Genomic DNA, 19575 nt, shown 5'->3' with positions numbered 1-19575 from the left:
AGCAGGAGGGGTCATTGTCCAGTTTTGCCTTTGTCGCGGCGGCTCTTGGGGGGTAGGTGCTTGTTCTTGCCAGACTGGGAGCTGGGCCGTTTGAGCCCGGGGGGAGTACGAGTGGGCAAGGTCAGTTATCCATGACCTCGAGAGCCCGCTCGCGTAGGGGACACCAGGTCAGCGGTTCGAGGGCTGGCTGACCGTCCCCTCCCCCTCCTGACAAAGGAGCACACTCTGGCAGGGAGTGCATTTACCCCATTAGGTTTTCTGTTTTCTGTATAAATAAATAGCCGCGCCCATTTTACCTCCAGCTCCCGTTTCCTGTCTTTATTTGTACGTTGCATGTGGGTACAAGGCGGGGGGAGAGGGGAACCGCCTGGAACCTCCCTGGTCAAGCGTTAGTCCTTGATGTTAACCTCATCTGCCTGGGTGGCTTGCAACACACTACTGTGCGTTTACATGTGCATTCGGCTTCAGATCTATTTGGCAGTAAAGTTTAATGAATGACATGCTCATTTATAGTGTTCTGCAGTATTCAATGTCACAATACTCAATAACTAGCCCTTATTTTGCAGTCACTTTGATACAAACAATGTGCTGATTTTTTTTTAGGGTGCTCTAGGAGGTCTCCTAACTGGAATCACCTTGTCTTTTTGGGTTGGAATTGGAGCTTTTATTTATCCTGCACCAATAATTAAGACACTTCCCCTTGAATTGAGGACAGATGAGTGCATATTAGCTAACATCACAGGGAATCTATCAACGCTTGCTCCCACAATGCTCGCTGCCACAGAAACTTCACTAAGGTAACTTCTCAATGATTGGAGGATTTGTGACATTTCAAAGTATTCTTGATGAAAGTGGCGTGACTACAAATGTTACAAACATACATACAGCACATGTCTTATGCATGTACTTTAAGCCTATTCTCATAGAGGTCACACTGATTGCTGTATCTGAACTTCACATAAGCATTATGCTTTTGCTTATGTGTGAGAAGGAGTGGCTCAGTGAGTAAAGACACTGACTGGCACAGAGTTTGAAGTCAGTTCATCTCCCTGTGCCTCAGGCACCAAGAACATAGATTGTAAGCTCATCCGGGCAGGGACTTGTGCCTGCACATAATTCTATGCAAACTTGTTATTATTAGCATTATCAAGGGATACATTTCATATACCTACCTGAAAAGTATCTGCCTTCAAGCAGATGAGCGAGAACATGGAACATCCTAGTTAGTGTTGCATGTTTGCTGCACAGGTCTCCGCTGGCAGATACCTGGTATTCCGTGTCCTACCTGTACTACAGTGCTGTGGGCTGCCTTGGCTGCATCATATCTGGGCTCCTGATCAGCTTTATAACAGGTGCGTGAAACCGGTTGCAGCTTCATGTTGGGAGCCTGCTGTCCACGTTCTTCTCGTGTTTAATGTATGTATATCTTTATTGATGCACGCAATATCACACTGGCCCAAACGTCGTCCACATTACAATAAAAGCCAAGTCCAACGTGCTTTTATTCCTCCCCTCCCCCTCCTTTATTATTGGGCACAATAACGGGAACACAAAGACAAACCCTTACTTTTGTTATTTCCCTTTTTTTAGCCAATTGTTTGATATTTGACATCATATACACCATGTACACCGTTTATTTTAACCTATTTTCTCTCATCCTGTCACTAACTCTCACGTACTCTTAAATGTTTGAAGCAGGGGTGGGCCAACTCCAGTGCTCAAGGGCCACCAACAGGTCAGGTATTAGGGACATCCCTGCTTCAGCACAGGTGGCTCAGTTGGAATGACTGAGCCACTGATTGGGCCACCTGTGCTGAAGCAGGGTTATCTAGAAAACCTGACCTGTTGGTGGCCCTTGAGGACTGGAATTGGTAACCCCTACTCTAAAGTGTGATACCCATCACAGAACACGGACCAATCACAGTGCTCCTTGTTATCTTTTATTCTTGTTTTGCTGTTTCAGTTTTCTTCTCTTTCAACCTTTCTTTGCCCTACTTTTTTGGTTACTTTTCCACATGTTCTATTTTAGTTGTATCCTGTAACTCTCTCTTCCTTTCTGCTCTCATCCTCCATGCAACATCCTCCTAAACTGAGCATCTTCAGTTCTGCTGCTTCCTTTCTCAGCGCCCTCTTCTGTTTTGAAGGTGAAATTACAGCAGCCAATTAAAAGTTCATTCTTAGCCACCCGCAGTGCACTAGAATAAAGCAGCCATTGCAATTAATTAAACCATTGTGTCTTTTAACAGCGCTATTTAGCTCTGGGGAATGGGGACCCCCAGTTCCCGAGATAGTTACCGGCGTAGTCACCAGTGTTATTTGGATATTTAACCAGATGCCAATAGGAAGCCACAGCTGATGATGTTGCAATTTCCTATTGGCTCGTGGAACCTGTCATTGTTATTTCTCTGAAGGGAGCTTGAACACTAATAATTACTCCGGTAATTATATCTGGGGGGTCCTTTGAGCTAAAAATAACACTGTTCAGCTCCTGAGGGCCTCTGGTTCCAATGCAGAAAGGCACAGATATTTTTAGCTTGTATTAAGCGGAATCTGACCTGTGGTTACAGTCTCCGCCGGCATTTGTCTGCCGAGGGACACCTCGCCGCAGCCTCTCCACCGCTGGACACTCACAAGGGTTTTAATTGAAGGAGTTTTAGTGGTTAGGGTAGGGCGTATAGGATAGGGGTTTTAGGTAAAGGGTTTTTAATGTAGGGAATTGGGGTAAGGGGCTATGGTTTTTAGTTTAGGGGATTAGGGTAAGGTTTTTACAGTAGGGGTTAGGGTAAGGTTTTTACTGTAAGGGATTAGGGTAGGGGATTAGGGTAACGTTTTTAGGGTAGGGGATTAGGGTAAAGTTTTTAGGGTAGGGGATTAGGGTAAAGTTTTTAGGGTAGGGGATTAGGGTAAAGTTTTTAGGGTAGGGGATTAGGGTAAAGTTTTTAGGGTAGGGGATTAGGGTAAAGTTTTTAGGGTAGGGGATTAGGGTAAAGTTTTTAGGGTAGGGGATTAGGGTAAAGTTTTTAGGGTAGGGGATTAGGGTAAAGTTTTTAGGGTAGGGGATTAGGGTAAAGTTTTTAGGGTCGGGGATTAGGGTAAAGTTTTTAGGGTAGGGGATTAGGGTAATGTTTTTAGGGTAGGGGATTAGGGTAATGTTTTTAGGGTAGGGGATTAGGGTAAAGTTTTTAGGGTAGGGGATTAGGGTAAAGTTTTTAGGGTAGGGGATTAGGGTAATGTTTTTAGGGTAGGGGATTAGGGTAATGTTTTTAGGGTAGGGGATTAGGGTAAAGTTTTTAGGGTATGGGATTAGGTTAATGTTTTTATTGTAGGGGATTAGGGTAAAGTTTTTAGGGTAGGGGATTAGGGTAAAGTTTTTAGGGTATGGGATTGGGGTAAAGTTTTTAGGGTAGGGGATTAGGGTAAAGTTTTTAGGGTATGGGATATGGGTAAAGTTTTTAGGGTAAGGGATTAGGGTAAGGTTTTTAGGTTAGGGGATTAGGGTAAGGTTTTTAGGGTAGGGGATTAGGGTAAGGTTTTTACGGTAGGGGATTGGGGTAAAAGGCTATGGATTTTAGGGTAGGGGATTAGGGTAACATTTTTACGGTTGATGATTAGTGTAAAGGGGTTATGGTTTTTAGAGTAGGGGATTAGGGTAAAGTTTTTAGGATTGGGGATTAGGGTAAGGGTTTGGGGTAAAGGCTTAGGTTAAGGCGTTTTAGGGTAAGGCGTTAAGGTATTTAGGGTAGGAACTAGCGTTGGTATTGGGGAATTAAGAGGTTAAAATTAGGGCCTTATCTTGGTGGTGAAGCGACTGGTGGAGAGATGCCCCGGCGGCGAGGTAAGCGTCAGCTAAACGCCAGTGGTCATTTGGTCATGGCAAAATGGCCACGACAAAATATCTTGGACCATGGGTTGAGGTCCATGTGAGTGGTCATAGGACTCAGGGGTCCTTATTCTGTAAATCGGATCAGCACAGATAACGTCCTATTGCATGAAAATCACCAGTGACGTTAATGGGGGCTTTTCCTGCGATAGCGCGTCACCCGCGCTTATCCCACCGTACAGAATACGGGCCATAAGGAGACTCAAAAATGGATACCATTTATAACATGTTATCTGATTTTCGCAGGCCATCAGCATGGAGAAAATATTAAACCGTTATTAATCAGACCAATCTGCAACATTGTTTGCTTTTGGTCAGACAAATACAAACGCGTGTGCTGGTGTGGCGTTCAGCATGACCGTGAAGAAGAGCTCGTAAGTGCCGCTCCCCTAATTATATGATTGAACAGATGATCAGTAGATTGTCAACAGTTAATGAAAAGCCTCGCATTTAATACCGATGTGACAGGCAGGGGGTGTCCTGCCCCCCCTGGGATAGCTGAGTTTGGTGCATAATGTAAAAAATGGAAAAAGAACTATAAATTCCCTTCTCTAATGACACACATCACACACCAAACCCATAAACACACAAATCACACAACTAACACACCAAACCCATAAACACACATCACACACCAAATGCACGAACACACTAATCACACCCAACTCATGAACACACAAATCACAAACCAAACCCCTGAATACACAAATCACACACCAAACCCCTGAATACACAAATCACACACCAAACCCATGAACACACTAATCACACACCAAACCCATGAACACACTAATCACACACCAAACCCATGAACACACTAATCACACACCAAACCCATGAACACACTAATCACACACCAAACCCATGAACACGCTAATCACAAACCAAACCCATGAACACGCTAATCACACATCAAACCCATGAACACACTAATCACACACTAAACCCATGAACACACTAATTACACACTAAACCCATGAACACACTAATCACACACCAAACCCATGAACACACTAATCACACACCAAACCCATGAACACACTAATCACACACTAAACCCATGAACACGCTAATCACACACCAAACCCATGAACACACTAATCACACACTAAACCCATGAACACGCTAATCACACACCAAACCCATGAACACGCTAATAACACACCAAACACATGAACACACTAATCACACACCAAACCCATAAAAATACAAAGCACACACCAAACCCATAAACACACTAATCACACACCAAACCCATGAACACACAAATCACACACCAAACCCATGAAAACAGGAATCACACACCAAACCCATGAAATCACAACTCAAGACAGATTAGTGAAAAGATTCTCCTAACCCATGCACCAACACAAAAAGGTTTAGAGGATTATCACAAGGGAACCACTTGTTTGAGACTTTTGAAGAAGAAGGTTTAGTGAATGATCTAATTTTTAGAAAATCTCTTGGCTGTAAAATCAGGTCAAATGTGAATGTATTGTCTGCCCCATATTGTGAGATATAACCCCCTTCCTTCTCTTGATAGGACCCTAATGACAGTCTCAAGAAAGATGTTACAATGCAACCAGTGACAGAAAAAGCAGTAGACAATGGATTTTACGAGACCTGCCTGAAAACCTCACCTGGCTATGAACCGACAGAAAAATCGTACACAAACACAGCTGAAGATAAAGTAACATATATGTAGAGGATAAAATCCTCTACAGGCAGTCCTCAGTTATCCAACGGAATCCGTTCTGGAAGTAGCGTTGGATAGTGACACCGTTGTAAAGTGAGCCCCATGTTAATCAGTGGCGGTGAGCGTTGGATAACGCATTCAGGCGTCGGATAACGCATTCCGACGTAGAAAAATGGCCCAAAGGGTTGTGTTGTAAAGTGTTGGATATGCCATTCGTTGTAAAGTGAAACATTGGATAGCGAGGACTACCTGTACTGTGAAGCATCTCTGTGATAGGTCTAAGAAATGAAAATGACCTGGAACTGCATCATTGAATCATTGAACTGTATAGTATTTATCCTTTTTTATCAGAGTTTTCAGTTTCTGAAATGATAGAATAATGGTTGTTCTTTGGTTATACATCCTGTATATGATAAAACGAGGGGAAAAAAAAGTTATTTGTGGCACTCAAGTTATTGCTGGGAATCCATGGACAGTTTTTCTTTTTTTTTAACATGATTTGACCTTGGGAGCAATGTGCTCTACCCAAGGGTTTGGGGATCCCAAGTTCTCAGGATATTTACTTTTAAAGAGTTATTGTCCGGGAGAAACAATGTGGCCACAAGCATTAGCCTTGCTCTGTTTGCCAATACAAAGCCGTGACAATATCAGAATAATTGTGGCTTTCTATCGGGTGCACCGGAGGCCATTTTGGATTTTTTTAGAAACCGCCCCCCCCCCCCCAAAAAAGTTGAGTATCTCAGTAATTAGGAGACAGTGGAGCTAAAACAAATGCAGATATTAAACTGTAAAAAACATTTATTGGGCTTGTATTTTTATTTGTGTGAGGGGGGGGGGGAGTTGTTGCTTGGACACAAATGATTAACTCTTTCGCTGCCAGATGAGCTAGCCTCTCTTGACGTCAGTGTTAGAGATGTGCGAACATTTTGAATTTCACCCTTTTACGTTTGGCGACAAAGCAAAATGGCTAATTTTGAACCATTTCGGACATTTCACTAGAACATTTGGCACCAAAAGATCTAGCGAAGTTCTCGCAGATTTTGCAAACTTTCAGACAGTTTGCTTGAAACTGCGGAGAATCTCGCGATTGGCATATCTCCAGTCAGTGTGTCCAGTTAAACTTTGTGGATCGTGTCTCTGATTTTATTGCATTTTGTTGCCTTGGGTTGTCTTTGAAAAAGGCGAGTTTATAAAATGCTAAGGATATTTTGCCGCTGTATGAGAACCCTTTCTGCAGCTTAAACCAGGTCAAACTTATTTCAGAATATTTGTTAAATTAAAATGCCGCACTTAAAAACAGCATTAGAATGTTGGAATGTGAAACGCCATAACTACATGCTTGTATGTATAAAGTGCATTCTACAAATGGTTCCAAAGTGTTTAGGGAGTGATGTTTTAACTTAAAGGAGCAATTTGTGCACTTTAAAAATATATATCTTTTTTTTAAAACAAACTTGAAGCGGGGGGTCTCAGAAGCTGAACCCCATTCATTTCAGCTCTGGGGACCCCCTGTTTCCCGAGATACAGACCTCCAAAGGGGGCACCGGTATCTTGGCAAATTTTAAAGCTCCCACGTCACGCGGCCAATAGGAAGTCGAACCTGATGACGTCACATCTTCCTATTGGCCTGTAGGATGCGGGAGCTTTGAAACTCTGCCATTACATGAACCCTGCTAGCCTGGCGGGTGCCGGCACCCCCTATGGATGTCTGTATCTCTGGTGCAGGGGGGTCTCCAGAGCTGAAATTAATGGGATTCAGCTCTGGAGACCCCCTGCTTCAAACTTAAGTTCAAAAAATAAAATAAAAAATGCAAAGACAATCGCCAGCTTGGATTGCCTTTTTAAGTTCAGAAAATTGACAAGAGGAACAGTCTGAATGTGTCAATGTATCAAGGTATCAATCATCAATCTCAAATGCTTTTGGACTTTAAGGAGATTTTTAGATTAGAAAAACAGTTAACACTATAATGAGACGTATCTGATTTGGTACAGCCTAACTAGCATCCGACATATGTAGTCTGGGGACTCTATGTCAACACTATCATGTTTCTCATTTTGTTTTCACTGTCTGTGTACTGTAGACAATTCCATTCTGCTGAGTCGGTGAATTAACTGGTGGGGGGGAAGGAAGCTTGAAGACTGTTTATGTAATGAAGATATATATCTATATCTTAGAAATTTGACAACATTTCAGAATGGATATTTAATCAAGGTCTTTTTTTATTAAAGCTATCATGCTATTCCAGTACTTAAAATGGGCACAATTGATGATTCCTTATTCAGTTGTGTTTAACACAGCAGAAACAAACATAGGCCGGTATTCACCATGGCGCCATCCCGTAAGACACCTTCTGGTGCTGGAAGGCACACAATGACCTATTCACTTTGATGGACTGGAAGGTGTCTTATGGGGTACCACCATTTAATATATCTAGGACATAATATACAAAGGGATGGTGTTCAGCTTCTACGCAGTAATTTTTACTTTCCCACTTAACACAACAGGTCAGTAAGTAATGTGATTTTTGGCCATCTGATCACAACTCAAAGATAAATAGCCCAGCAGCAAAGAACACATCTTTTTATGCTTGTCTGCCCGTAGGAGACTTTACAAGTGTCTTTTGGTGTTAGTAAAATGTACGATATGACAATGGCTGTGGTATTCATTCTCCCAGCCCTTTATGAATACTGTACATCCTGGTAAATAAAGATGAACAAGAGCTACTGTATACTTCTTTATTAGACATTTTGCTGAGCCCTCTGCGAGCGGCTGTATTAAATACACACCAATATATGGTAACAATATCACCAACACAGTAGCAACAATGACCAGCTACAAACTACAAAAAAAAGTATGTTGTCATTTGACAAACATCCGATTTGTACAAGGAGTTGATTTAGGAGTTTACTTTATTTTAAATTAAATAATTTAATTTAATTCGTGTCAGGGTTCATTTAATTGGGTAAATGGAAAAAAGACAATAACATAATTGAAAAGCGACATTGGGCTGCACATGTCCTATGGCCATTTTCTATTATTTGTGGAATTAAAAAATGGAAGTGGATCATCTTCGGGGAATGGGGACTCCAAGAGAACCAATCAAGGTGGTTATCCTTTTTCAATGAGCTAATACAAATCAAGGTGGATAAATTATAGTGCCCTTCTGATGTACCAGGTCCGGCACGGGCACGTGCTCATTTTCTAGGGGGTGATCAGGCTGGCCGCTCAAAAAGCCCAATCGAAATGAAAGTGGAGCCCCATCCTCTTCCGTTTCCGGTATCCTGGTCATGCCTGGTCGCATCATGTGATCACTTCAGGAGCAATCACATGACCTGGAAGTGTCAGAGGTCAGATGGCATTCTAATGTCTTCCAGTGCTGGATGGTATCATCTGGCATAGCACATCTTAGTAAGTGGGCCTCATCTGAATTAGCTATTGTTTACAGATTAAACATTGTGGGGCCACTCAAAACCCTACTAAATTACAACATTATTAATTTGTTCACATAGGCATTTAACAATAACACCCACATATTTGTTACAAGGAACTAGTTATTATTATTATATTACAGATAGTATTCTATTATACACTAGTTGTACAATAGAAATGATGGGAGGACAAAAAAGAGGCTTATCAAAGTCTCACTTTAGTGCAAAAGTTTCTTAAATACAGTCATTTAGTTTTTATTTGGTGATTATTTTTCTCAAGGAATATCCTTATTTTTGACATGTTTTCTAAGGAAGTTGAATGATCTTGGGGGGGGGGGGATTTAGCCAAATTTGATCTGCATTTGCTTCGCTGCAATTTTTGTAAAAGTAATAAAGTAGGTTTTTTTTTTTTTTTTTTTTTAAATCACTTAAACTTTTAATCAAAAATGTTTTGGTGAAAAACACATTTTCAAGCCAAATTTGATACCTTCCAATGCACTCACCTACACAACGTGTGGAGAGATACCTGTAGTAAATACTGGGCAGTCTTTGAGCAATGGCTGAATATTTCTTGGAGAGCAAATTACTTTGTGTTGTTCATCATTAGTTACAGTATGGGCTATTTATAGTCTTAGCCTTTGCCAAATACCGGCTCAGTCTGCCTCTATTCTCTATATCAGGGGTGGCCAACTGCAGTCCTCAAGGGCCACCAACAGGTCAGGTGTTCAGGATATCCCTGCTTCAGCACAGAGTGGCTCAATCAGTGGCTTAGGCTTTGACTGTGATGAAGCAGGGATATCCTGAACACCTGACCTCTTGGTGTCTCTTGAGGACTGCAAACAAGGACACTGTTCATAACTAAACATGAGCAAGAACGTGTAAAAATTCTTTACACTGGGACCATGAAAGTTCATTAAATAAGCCTGTTTGTTTCTTATTGAAACATCAACAAGCCAAACATATATGTATTATGTATATCACCTACATACATCTTTAAATCTGTATAAAATGGTGCTTGCATAAATAATTCAGATTTGCACGGCATTGTCCATCTGCATTTAGTAACTGAACATTAAACAAACAAATCCCCCCAAATACTGCTTATAAAAACAGCAGCATGCTATACTGAAGCATAAAAATAACTCTTCTGTTTGAAATCGTATGCATATATTTAGTAAATTCATATAAAATGTACATTCTTTGCTAGCTACATTCAAATACTCGCATAAAATGTACGCAGCAGGACTGACACGTTATGGGACTGGATTTTTTGTGCGTGTTGCTTTTTTTTTTTTTTGGTTTTGATCTACAGTATATATCTTTACACCCAACAAAATGGTGTTCTAACCTTATCCCCATCTGTGCTGGGAAGGCTCAGCGCTAGATCCACAACGCTTCAATAAATCCGGCATCTTCCCGTGACGTCACCAACGACAGGAGCAGACGGTACGTTTTCCGAGTTAACCTGGCTAATTATGTTAATAAAACACCCAAGCTACATCTCGTTAGCACAGTGCTAACATCACGTTGTTGTAGCATAACATTCCGCCGTCTTGCAGGTCTCAGTGTTCCTCCTGGCTGCCGCACTCCTCCTGCTGAACCGCGACATCAAATGACGCTGTGGACGTTGCCATGGCAATCATTTGACGCTGCATTGGTGACGTCTGCGGCGTCATGTCCCGTTCAGAAGGAGGGGGGCGGCAGGTAAGGAGGCGGCCTAAGTGACTTCCCATCAGTCCCGAGAGCGCGGCAAAAGTATATGGGGGGGCGGACATTTTTGTCACCCCCAAATTCTGCCGCCCTAGGCCCAGGCCTAGTGGGAAATCTGCCACTGGCTTTAGCACACCTTTACTCCTATTCACGTGTGTGGGTGCTCGGGCGTGCTAAAGTTTAGCGCCACCATGTGGATCGGGGCCTCAGTGGAGCTTTGTGGATCTTGGTCTTACTCCTTCCAGTACTGACGGGGTTAAACTGCATAGTTACTTTTCTATTCGTTACTTGCCCTGCGCACAGATCTCTCCGGTGGGAAATACGTACTTTGCGTACAGATGTAGCAGATGTCATTGCTGGTGTGCGTCCGCGGGTGAAATAACACGTTGGCCCGTCCCTTTTCACACGCGGCTAATGCAGACACACCGGTGTCTGCTCCCCCTGGTTCATTGCGTGTTTCGCGCGCAGCAGCGGGTTCAAAATCCGCCGGCCTTTGGCACGTAGCTGTTGCGGCCGCCTCCTTGCCTGCCATCCCGTCCTCCTTCTGAACTGCAGCGTCCAATGACACCGCGGATGTCACCAACGTGATGTCGCACGGCGTCACGTTGCCATGGTAACGCGATTTAACGCTGCGACGTCGTGTTGCCATGGCAATGAGATGCCATAACATCACGTTGGTGACATCTGCGGCTCAGAAGGAGAAGTCAGAAGGCAGGAAAGGAGGCGGCCGCAGGATCTAAATGACTTCCCATCAGGACCGATAGGCTTGAGAGTGTGGCAAAAGGATATGGGGGCGGAACATTTTTGCCACCCTAAAGTTTTGCTGCTGCCTTAGGCCTAACAGGAAATCCGCCACTGGTCACGCTACAACGCTCCAGAGAGTGCAACAACTTCTGCTACGTGTGTGTGTGTGTGTGTGTGTATTACTTGTGAGCACATTCACGTCTTAGACAGGTCTGCAACCCTGCTTTTCGCCATTATCACCTAGCATACAGTGCTTTTACTGCAGGAAGGGATTCTGGGAAATGACATGCAAATGAGCACACCATGTCACCTTTTGTCTAAGACATGTGAATGTGCTCACAAGTAATATTTTTATATGCTATATAATATACGGTGGAGGGTTTTTGGTCACCTTTTCACCCACCATAACCGAAATAATACTATATATATATTTATGTAACAACATGTATGCTGTATTATTAGATGCCCCCATTGTGCTTCGTGGCTCCATCAGTATCTGATTGCTTTTGTGAGATTCTTTCCTTGTGCAGGGTCAGATTCTTCTGCGGTCAGCTAAGGCCATTCATGGTGATACTGTTTTCCATTCTTCTTCCTCTCTTGTTGCAAATGTTCCAGCTCCGCTTCATACATCATCTCCTGAACCAAGTACTTTTCCCGTCTCATTCGGTCACATAAATCTTTGGGCATATCAGGGATCAGGTACGCAATGAAGGACTTTATCCCAAACACAAGGTGCTAAGAGGGAAAGAGAGAAAAAAAAGTCCGTCTTCTTAAATTGTTTCATTGTTTACCGGAAACCTGTACATATTTATATAATTTTTTTTATAAATATATAATATAAATATAAATTGTAATAATATACACACACACACACACACACACAAACAAACACACACTAAACTCTGGGTCATTCAACACCCTCTATTTTGCATTAATTTTGTCTGGTGCAGATAATTAGACCCTTTTGGTCTTTTCTTGAAGTTGGAGTCCCATCTGTAGGGTACCTAATACTGGATGTGCTGAGCCATAGGTTGCAAAGATGACCATTTTGTGCTCCAGATTGTGCAATGTATAGCGCCTATCTGCACAATAACTTTGCCTACATCTGTATATATAAATATATATCCCCCCCTCTTCAGGACAAGTGTGAAGAGGAGGTCTCTCTCCTGCACCCCTGCATCCTCTCCCTCTCTCCTGCACTCCTTGCCTCCTCTCTCTCTCTCTCTTGCCCTCCTACCCTCTTTCTCTATGTGCCTCCTGCACCCACAGCTCCACACCCCCTCCGGTATCCACTGCCTCTCCTTCCTTCCCTCTCTCCTGCATCCACATCCCCTCTCTTTTTCCCTTGTTCATGTGTCCACTACCCCCCTCCTTCCTGCATCCAATACCCCTCTCTCTCCATCCTTCTTTTTGCCCCTGCCTCTCTCTCTCCGTAGATAAAGTCAGGGCACACAGATGATAAAGTTTAAAGGGTGCTTTGGCTTAGCACCACTAGTATATGATTATGGGCCTCTGTGTGTGGGTATGTATGGCAAATGTAAATATACTTTATGCTCATTTGTATGTCTTAGGCAGATCTGCAACCCCACCTTTCACCATTATCACCCAGCACACAGCCCTTCCACTGCAGCAAGGGATTCTGGGAAATGACATGCAAATGAGCACACAGTGCCACTTTTTGCTTCAAAAAACATTTTATACATGGTTCCCTATAGGCTTAAGCTTGCTGCATGGTCACAGCTTTGAGCACAGCCAAGGTTAAGATGCATAGCCAGAAAACCCACCCACAGACAGCTGTTTTGACCTTAATGGGTCTCATCAATGTGGGGTTGGTAAACTGGCTATGCAATAAAGCAATGAGGATGGGGTTTACCATACTTAGTTAAGTTATGGTGAGTAAAAAAAGTGACAAAAACCCTCCACAGCAAAGCATATAGCAAATGTAAATATACTGTGTGCTCATTTGCATGTCATTTCCCAGAATCCCTTGCTGCAGTGGAAGTGCTGTGTGCTGGGTGATAATGGTGAAAGGCGGGGTTGCAGACCTGCCTAAGACATGCAAATGAGCATACAGTATATTTACATTTGCTATATGCTTTGCTGTGGAGGCTTTTTGTCACTTTTTTTACTCACCATAACTTAACTAAGTATGTGTGTACATGTATGTGTGTAAATGTGTGTGTGTACATGTGTGTGTGTACATGTATATGTATGTGTGTACTGTATATGTATGTGTGTACTGTATATGTATGTGTGTACTGTATATGTATGTGTGTACTGTATATGTATGTGTGTATATGTATGTGTGTATATGTGTGTAATATGCTAGTGGCATTTTTACATTTAGAACCTTTTCTGTGTAACAAAGGAGTAATTTGTTGCATCTTTTGATCAAAACATGTTTCAAGCCAGCCAACCTCGTCAGGGTAATGTCCGTTTAGCAGGGACATACACTGAATATACACAATTTTTTACTGTCCTGTGGACTAAACTTTGTGAAATATGTGAAAGTGCCCTGAAGGGGTTACTTAAAGCAGCAGTCCAATGTGCCGTTTTTTATTCCCCCTTTAATATGTGCATCAATACAATCCACACAATGATAAGTAATTAGCTAAGTTCCCCATAGATCAGCGAAGATTCGTCTCAGGGTTTCTCTAAATGGCTGTCAGTGCAGCAGAAGAAGACCAAAGATGCAAAGTTCTGTGGGGAAGATCATGCAACCAGGTAGTCACTAGATACAATTGGTGCACTGCTAGAGAGAGGGCAGGGCTCAAAAAGGAGCGCGCCAGAGCCTGTTTCAGAAGAGGAAGAGGATGTGACTTTGTAAATGGTTGCTATAGAAACAACAAAATGCTTTTTACATTATAATACATACATTTTTTTATATATAGTTCTTTAAAAAAAAAAGCTACAAGTATTTTCTCATAGTACTGGACTGATTTATTTAAAAAAAACACACACGTAAGATATTGCTTGGTCTGCAGCTTTAAATTAATATATGTATACATACATACAGTATATGCAAGTACAATATATTAGATGGCCAGTGCTATATGTTAACAACACTTTTTTTGACTAAGCTGTAAGCAAAACGTTTGTTTAGGAAAAGCTAATGATACAGTATATGTGCTCACAGGTACGGTACATACCTCAAACACTATAATGAAGGCTAACCGTGCAGCTAAAACATGCCAGAACTGCAAGGTGAATTCATAGGGCCTGGAACTCCAAGGAGGTGCTCTGTAGTCTCGGTATCTGTTAACCAAAGCAAACACATAAACAGGCTGACAAAGACTAAAGAACATACATGATCCATGGTACCTATGGTTGGTCCTACTGCACATCTGTGAAGCTCCAGCAGTGGGATGTTGTAGACAGTGCAACGTGTATTTCTACATGAACTGGACAGGACTACGGTTGACTTTATCAGTCAGTTATGAAAAAGAGAACTGAATAAATGGGAATGCACATTGAACACCTTTTCTCTGCTTGTTTAATAGCAGAACCCAGAAACCCAGGGTCCAATATATGGCTCCTGTACTTTGATTACCAAAAACAACAACATTGCACACATCTAACTTGGAATCAAATGCCATGAAAGGAAACTTCTAGGTGAAACTTCATGAAAACGAAATGCATACCTGCAATATCCAGAATATCCCATGCCCAGCTCGCTCAAATCAAATATTGATAAACTACTATTTACGTAACCTCGGAGACATCTGAAAAACAAAGATAGAACAAGCGGTTGGAGTGCAGAAGGGGCTGCTTATTTGAAATGTGAGGAATGCTATACAATTGCACACAGGGTTAAGTATTTGAGTGTAAACACAATTCAACTTTGAAACTCTGAGATGGTTTGACTTATTGGTAGTTAACCTGCAACTAGATGTGCAAATCTGTCGAAAATAATCAAAATCAGTTCTGAAACGCGCGTAGGTTCACATTACTTTTCATTTCTGTATCCTTGATCTAAGCACGGTCCATACTTGAATGCATACACGAAGCGAGGGATATAATCAGATGTTATAGCAATAACAAATGCATTGGTGATAACGGCTAAGACGCCGATTCCTTCCAAAATTCCATACCAGATACCTACAAACAAAAACAGGACACAAAGAATGTTATTATGCCATTTATGAGAACGTCTAAGTATGTGGCTGCCCGCCAATGTCCCATTGCTTGTAAATAGTTTGCACTAAGTACACTGCATTTTCCTGTTTTTTTTATGTCTGTTTTTGCTTTAGGGTTCAACCTCTGAAACATTCTCAGTGACTTGTATCAATGCAGAAAAAGTAGCAACAAACTTATAATGAGACAGTAAGTCTTCATGTTGTAACCTAATATCATGTTGATGCAAGAGGAGTAAAGTAGCTTCAATTCTTGACACTAAGAGATCCATGTTGAACATGAAACATTGGCAATATTTGGCACTTGTCACTAAACCTGACAAAACATGAAATAATGTGTCACTAAACTGAAGTCACAAGAACGCAGCTGGAAAATGCAAAGACATTTCCAAATACAGAAGATCCTAAGGGGAAATGAACTATTGAAGTAAAACCCTTTCCTACAATATATTTAGCCAACCTCCCTTCCGAAAACAAATTCACCAGAGAGGATGGGACAAGAATGATCTGGATTTGAATTTAAATTTGATCTCTTACCTATATCAGTTGCTCTGGCAGGCATAGGTCTTCTCCATTGTGTAACAAATTTATAGGCATCGAGCCTTATTTCAATGATATTGTTCAGCAATGCGAGGAGAGGTGCCAGGGGGAATGCAGCGACAAAGATTGTGGTAAAGCCAAACTGTATAACTGGGGGAAAAAGGTCACCTCATTATTTCTTAACGATGCCGTTTGTCAGTATGGATGAGTGAAATGCCGAATGGTCCTTTGTATTGCTACTGTGCCCTTCTGTGCTTTCGAAAAAGTAATGTAGAGTATGGATTCCATAATAACCAATTCTAATAATTCATTAAAAATAATGGCAAGAGAATGCTATAAATAAACTTCAAACATGTTAAAAGTTTAAAGATGTAGCATTGGGGTCCTCCCACGCAGAACCCTACTCTCAATCTCCTCCTCAATCATGAAATACAGTACAAGGAAGAGGCAGCCTTGCACGGCAAATTAATTAAAAAATATATATATATTTTTTTTCATTTTAATATATGCAGTCTTTGATTACCTTTATTGAAAACGAATTACCTAAGCTGCTGATCGATTTGTTCTCCCATGGTTGATCAGCAATAATCCTGCTTCCCAGGGTTTACTAAATGGCCGCCTTTCAGTTGCAATCAATCCTTCAGTCAGTGTAACTCGGCAGTTACAATGTATTCTTATATTACTAAGGTAACATTATCTATTGTTACATTTTGCAGCTCAAACTGCTGGGAATATTGGCAACAACTCATCACAAACAGGAAAGTTACAAAGATCTTGCACTGCTGGGGAGGTGGGATAAATCCAGCTACGGAAATCAAAGGATGCTCAGTGTATTAAAACGCATTAGGAGATCAATAAAAAAAAAAGTAGTATTACCTAATACTATAGAACTGATTTTTTTTAAGCTCATGTAGGTATTGCACGGACTGCTCCTGGAAATAGTTTGTTTCTGTAGTTGCTTGAAAATATATATCAACTTTGTTAGAAACTTAGTTCTTTTAGTTTTGTTTTAAAAAAAGACGCCAGGTTATTACCAAAATTGGCAACAAAATTTGTTGACATTACTTTAACTTGACTTCTGAATTAAAAGCTATTAGAATCTAACAATAATAAAACATTCAAGACCTGACCAACAAAAAATGGCTGTGTCAATGAATAAAAAATGACATCCCCATGAAACGAAAAGGCCCAAATATTAAGTCTGTACGTAACGTGTGAAATGTGTCTGTGAATACGATAGGGCCCATAATCAGAGAGGTACGATAACTCAGTATTAATAACCACACTTTATCAAATCATTAATGGACGTTATCTTCCCTGAGGTTAATGCATATTCGCAAACCTAAACCAAAAACAGCAGCCATTGTGAGTACATGGGAGAAGGAGCAGCTCAGTGATTAAAGGCACTGACTGGCATTGAAAGTGTGAAGCAGGGGAGCCTGGTTCAATTCCCGGTGTCAACTCCTTGTGACCTTGGGCAAGTCCCTGTGCCTCAGGCACCACAAACATAGATTGTAAGCTCCACGGGGCAGGGACTTGTGCCTGCAAAATGTCCCTGTAAAGCGCCATGTAAAACTAGCAGCGCTATACAAGAACATGCTATTATTATTACATTCTCATTGGAATAGGCTTGAGAGACTGACACACACCTGAGATACCTAGGCTAATGTGTATGTGCAAAGTACATTCAAATGACTTCAATGAGCATATTTCTGAGGTACCTAAGGTGTGTTCCCATTTTGTCCCAGATGGCAGTAACGCCACCTTCAGGTCAGACAGACTTACCACGTGGCCGTGTTAATTTAACATGGTGTTAAGCTTACGCTAATGAGATATACGGTGGATATCAGTGCACTTTGTTCCCTCCATGATTAATATCAAAAATGTAGCAAACCTCTCTAAAATCTGGGTCAAATATAACGAGTGTCTTACATTTGAGGCAACCACAGGCGAATACTGTGTGAATGCCAACTATTCTTTGTAAATGTACCTACCCATTTCTAGATATTCCTCCATGAGCCCGTGTGCGTTCATTGGCTGCAAATTCCAATCTTTCTCCCACTGGGGCAAAGACATTTTATTTTCTACTGTCTGTCCGCCCTTTTTGATCTTCCTTCGCGACCACCAGTTCTGCAGTAATCTAAGTCAGAAAGGATAACAAGCAAAGAGTTTAACTACTTACGTTACTAACCCAGGGAGTAATACTCTGGTTCAAAGCTTTATAAACACATGGTTTGTGTGCTCTCCATCTTAGCCTTTCAATAACATCTGTTTGTGTTCTGCAGGGTTTTGGGAGAGTTCACAAAATAGCTATCAATGTCTCCCAATATAGGTCCGGAATTTTCTATCTGCTGCATAATAGACAATAATTTGTGTTCAACATAAACTGCTGGAAGACATCAGAACACAAATGCATTGAGATCACATTGGTGAGAGGTTTTAAGTATAACTGCCCTTGTTGGTACACCACTTGATCTGCAGTATTTCCCATATTTACTAAGCTGTTCTATTCTTTAGGGAACCATCCAAGCCTCTAATTCGTTGTAAGGTGTTTTCCGGCTCAGAAAGAATGGGTTATGGAATAGCACTTATGAATAAATATGAGCCTATATGTTTTCATTATAACTACGCAACATCCAACCAAAACATTTTAAGCACCAAAGTGGATACAAAAAGACCACACTTACGGATATCCAAGTTCCATGAAGTTATTCCACATTTGCTTTAAAACCATGATGACTCCCATTTGTAAGCAGAGATCTATGAGGCAGCCACTAGGGTGACACTGAGCACAGATACATAAAGATAAGCACACTGACAGTTCAGACATTTGAATGTGCATTTGTGTATTGAGCATCATACCCAGCTGGTCTTGTTGGTTGCTGAGAAGAGGAATGGACTTCTTGGAGCGCAGTAGATTGGAATAAGGAGTAAAGGCAATAAACAATAGTATATCTCAATACAGTGAGTGGATGGATTTAAACTAACACTATACATTCACAGAGATGTTTCTTTTTCTAACATATCTGTATCTCTTAGGCTGCGTACAGTACATAGTACTGGCGTGTACGACTGGGCGTGCAGCTTTGCACAAGCCTGTACTTGCCGCGATCTGTGTCCTGCAGGGTTGTGTGATGGGGAGCAAGGTGAGGGCGTGCCGGGGGGTGTGCCCATGATGTCAAGTAAGCGATTCGCCCTCATTGGCTGAACCGCGCACGCGACCCGGAGATCGCGCGGCAAATTCAAACCAGTTTATCACCAGTGTAGTACTGGTCACCCCGTCGCGCTCGTGCACGCGCGATCTATGCACAAGCGCATTGGCGTCCATTTGGCGCAAGCGATGTCACTCGCCCCATCGGATCTACTGTGGACGCAGCCTTGGGGTGTTGATTATTCCTTGTTTCCAGGAGGTTATTCTGACCCAGGATAAGTGTCACAGTGGA

At 41.8% G+C, this 19575-nt stretch overlaps 2 protein-coding genes across 5 annotated transcripts in view; one reads left to right on the top strand and one right to left on the bottom strand.

Annotated features, from left to right (window-relative positions):
• Window positions 1–6373, top strand: part of SLC5A12 (solute carrier family 5 member 12) — a 57230-nt gene extending 50857 nt beyond the window's left edge. Inside the window, 4 exon segments of the mRNA XM_075567286.1 lie at window positions 604–797; window positions 1249–1352; window positions 4127–4254; window positions 5424–6373. Coding sequence (XP_075423401.1) covers window positions 604–797; window positions 1249–1352; window positions 4127–4254; window positions 5424–5585 — 588 coding nt within the window. The 3' untranslated portion in view covers window positions 5586–6373.
• Window positions 6374–7786: 1413 nt separating this feature from the next.
• Window positions 7787–19575, bottom strand: part of ANO3 (anoctamin 3) — a 183733-nt gene continuing 171944 nt past the window's right edge. For all 4 annotated transcript variants that reach the window (XM_075567281.1, XM_075567282.1, XM_075567283.1 and 1 more), the window contains 7 exons: window positions 18820–18917; window positions 18127–18272; window positions 16130–16282; window positions 15410–15557; window positions 15101–15181; window positions 14609–14714; window positions 7787–12194 (listed from right to left, as the gene is read on the bottom strand). In XM_075567281.1, coding sequence (XP_075423396.1) covers window positions 12012–12194; window positions 14609–14714; window positions 15101–15181; window positions 15410–15557; window positions 16130–16282; window positions 18127–18272; window positions 18820–18917 — 915 coding nt within the window. In that variant the 3' untranslated portion in view covers window positions 7787–12011. The remainder of the gene's footprint in view (window positions 12195–14608; window positions 14715–15100; window positions 15182–15409; window positions 15558–16129; window positions 16283–18126; window positions 18273–18819; window positions 18918–19575) is intronic.

Source organism: Ascaphus truei, chromosome 12 (assembly GCF_040206685.1).
Source record: "Ascaphus truei isolate aAscTru1 chromosome 12, aAscTru1.hap1, whole genome shotgun sequence".
NCBI classification, from domain to species: Eukaryota; Metazoa; Chordata; class Amphibia; order Anura; family Ascaphidae; genus Ascaphus; species Ascaphus truei.
Note: the sequence above shows the minus strand (reverse complement) of the source record. Positions and strands in the feature narration are given on the sequence as shown.